The sequence below is a fragment of the Amphimedon queenslandica genome, unplaced genomic scaffold, assembly GCF_000090795.2.
Source record: "Amphimedon queenslandica unplaced genomic scaffold, v1.1 AMPQUscaffold_13012, whole genome shotgun sequence".
Lineage (NCBI taxonomy): Eukaryota > Metazoa > Porifera > Demospongiae > Haplosclerida > Niphatidae > Amphimedon > Amphimedon queenslandica.
In genome coordinates, this window is record NW_003546752.1 from 37,785 (window position 1) to 39,040 (window position 1,256).

Consider the following 1,256-nt stretch of genomic DNA (forward strand, 5'->3'; position numbering starts at 1 on the left):
TCATAATAGCTACTGCCAACTGATGGTTTGAAGGCTTTAAATTCATCACATATAACTTTTTTAATTCTAGCCTGCGAGCTAACATTCACACCAACAACTGTGCCTAAAAATAAATAATAATAATAATAATAATAAATAAATAAAATCATTATTATTCAGACATACCGTCATCAGCAATACCAATTGTTAGGGTACCTCCTCCTGAATTTAAAAACGTTGAACCATACTTCCTTATGTGCTATAAGAAGAGAAGAAAGAAGAGAATAAAAAAGAAAGGAAAATGTCTTCATGTTGTTATTATTATTATTATTATTATTATTATTATTATTACTTTACAACACACAACAACAGAAGATAAGAGTAATCATATAGTCTTAGTTATACAGAAAACATAGGAAATGTTGAAGGACCAGCTACAACTTGTGTAGTAGCCTTGAAATGAAGAGAACAGGAAAAAAAACACACACACAAAAACAATCTGAACAAATAATAGTCTTAATATTTTACATCCACAAAATAAAACTACTATATATACACAGTACTCAGTACCATTGGATTAACCTGCTCTAAGTTATTCAAAGCAAAATTTCCAACTTTGTACTCTGTGTGTCTCGTTTCAGTATTCACTAACTTTGATCCAATTTTATAAGTGGTTCTTTGAGAGAAAAGAAAAAGGGAGAGAGAGTGGTTTCATGTACAGACAGTAAGAAAGACAATAGTAAAATAAAATTGCTATTATTATTATTATTATTATTATTACAGTTACTTTGCTCTTGCTGTAGATGGTGAAAAGGATAGCTCTGGAGTAAGAGTGTAGACCATTGAAGAATCAGCCATTTTATTACAAACTGGAATGGGTGGAGCTGGAGCAGTCAGCATGCATCTCCATATGAGGCTTGATTTAAGACCAATGATGTATCCAAACTCTTGAGTTTACTGTCATCATGGTAAACATCAATGGTTAAAAGAGCTATTATTAAGTATGGTAAGGATGATTAAAACATACAAATGGGTAAACAACAGTAAACCTCATTGATGAGCATTGAAACTGTGGCTAACATTAATAAACATAGGTAGCTAAATACATACATGTATATACATATGAATATGATATACAGTGGTAAACATGGGTCAACAGTGATTTACAGTGTTGAACACAGGTAAACATAAGTAAACAAAGATATACAGTGGTAAACCAGGGCCGTAGCCTGGAACTTGAAACAGGGGGTTCGGAAATTGCTGCGCGCGAAGCGCGG

At 32.6% G+C, this 1,256-nt stretch overlaps 1 protein-coding gene across 1 annotated transcript in view; it reads right to left on the reverse strand.

The window, feature by feature from the left end:
* LOC109585772 (schlafen-like protein 1) overlaps positions 1 to 856 on the reverse strand; it is an 11,305-nt gene extending 10,449 nt beyond the window's left edge. The window contains exons 1-4 of the mRNA XM_020001890.1: positions 767 to 856; positions 562 to 655; positions 166 to 238; positions 1 to 103 (exon numbers count right to left, since the gene is read on the reverse strand). Of these exons, the coding sequence (XP_019857449.1) occupies positions 1 to 103; positions 166 to 238; positions 562 to 655; positions 767 to 837 (341 nt within the window). The 5' untranslated portion in view covers positions 838 to 856. The remainder of the gene's footprint in view (positions 104 to 165; positions 239 to 561; positions 656 to 766) is intronic.
* Between the last annotated feature and the right edge of the window lie 400 nt (positions 857 to 1,256).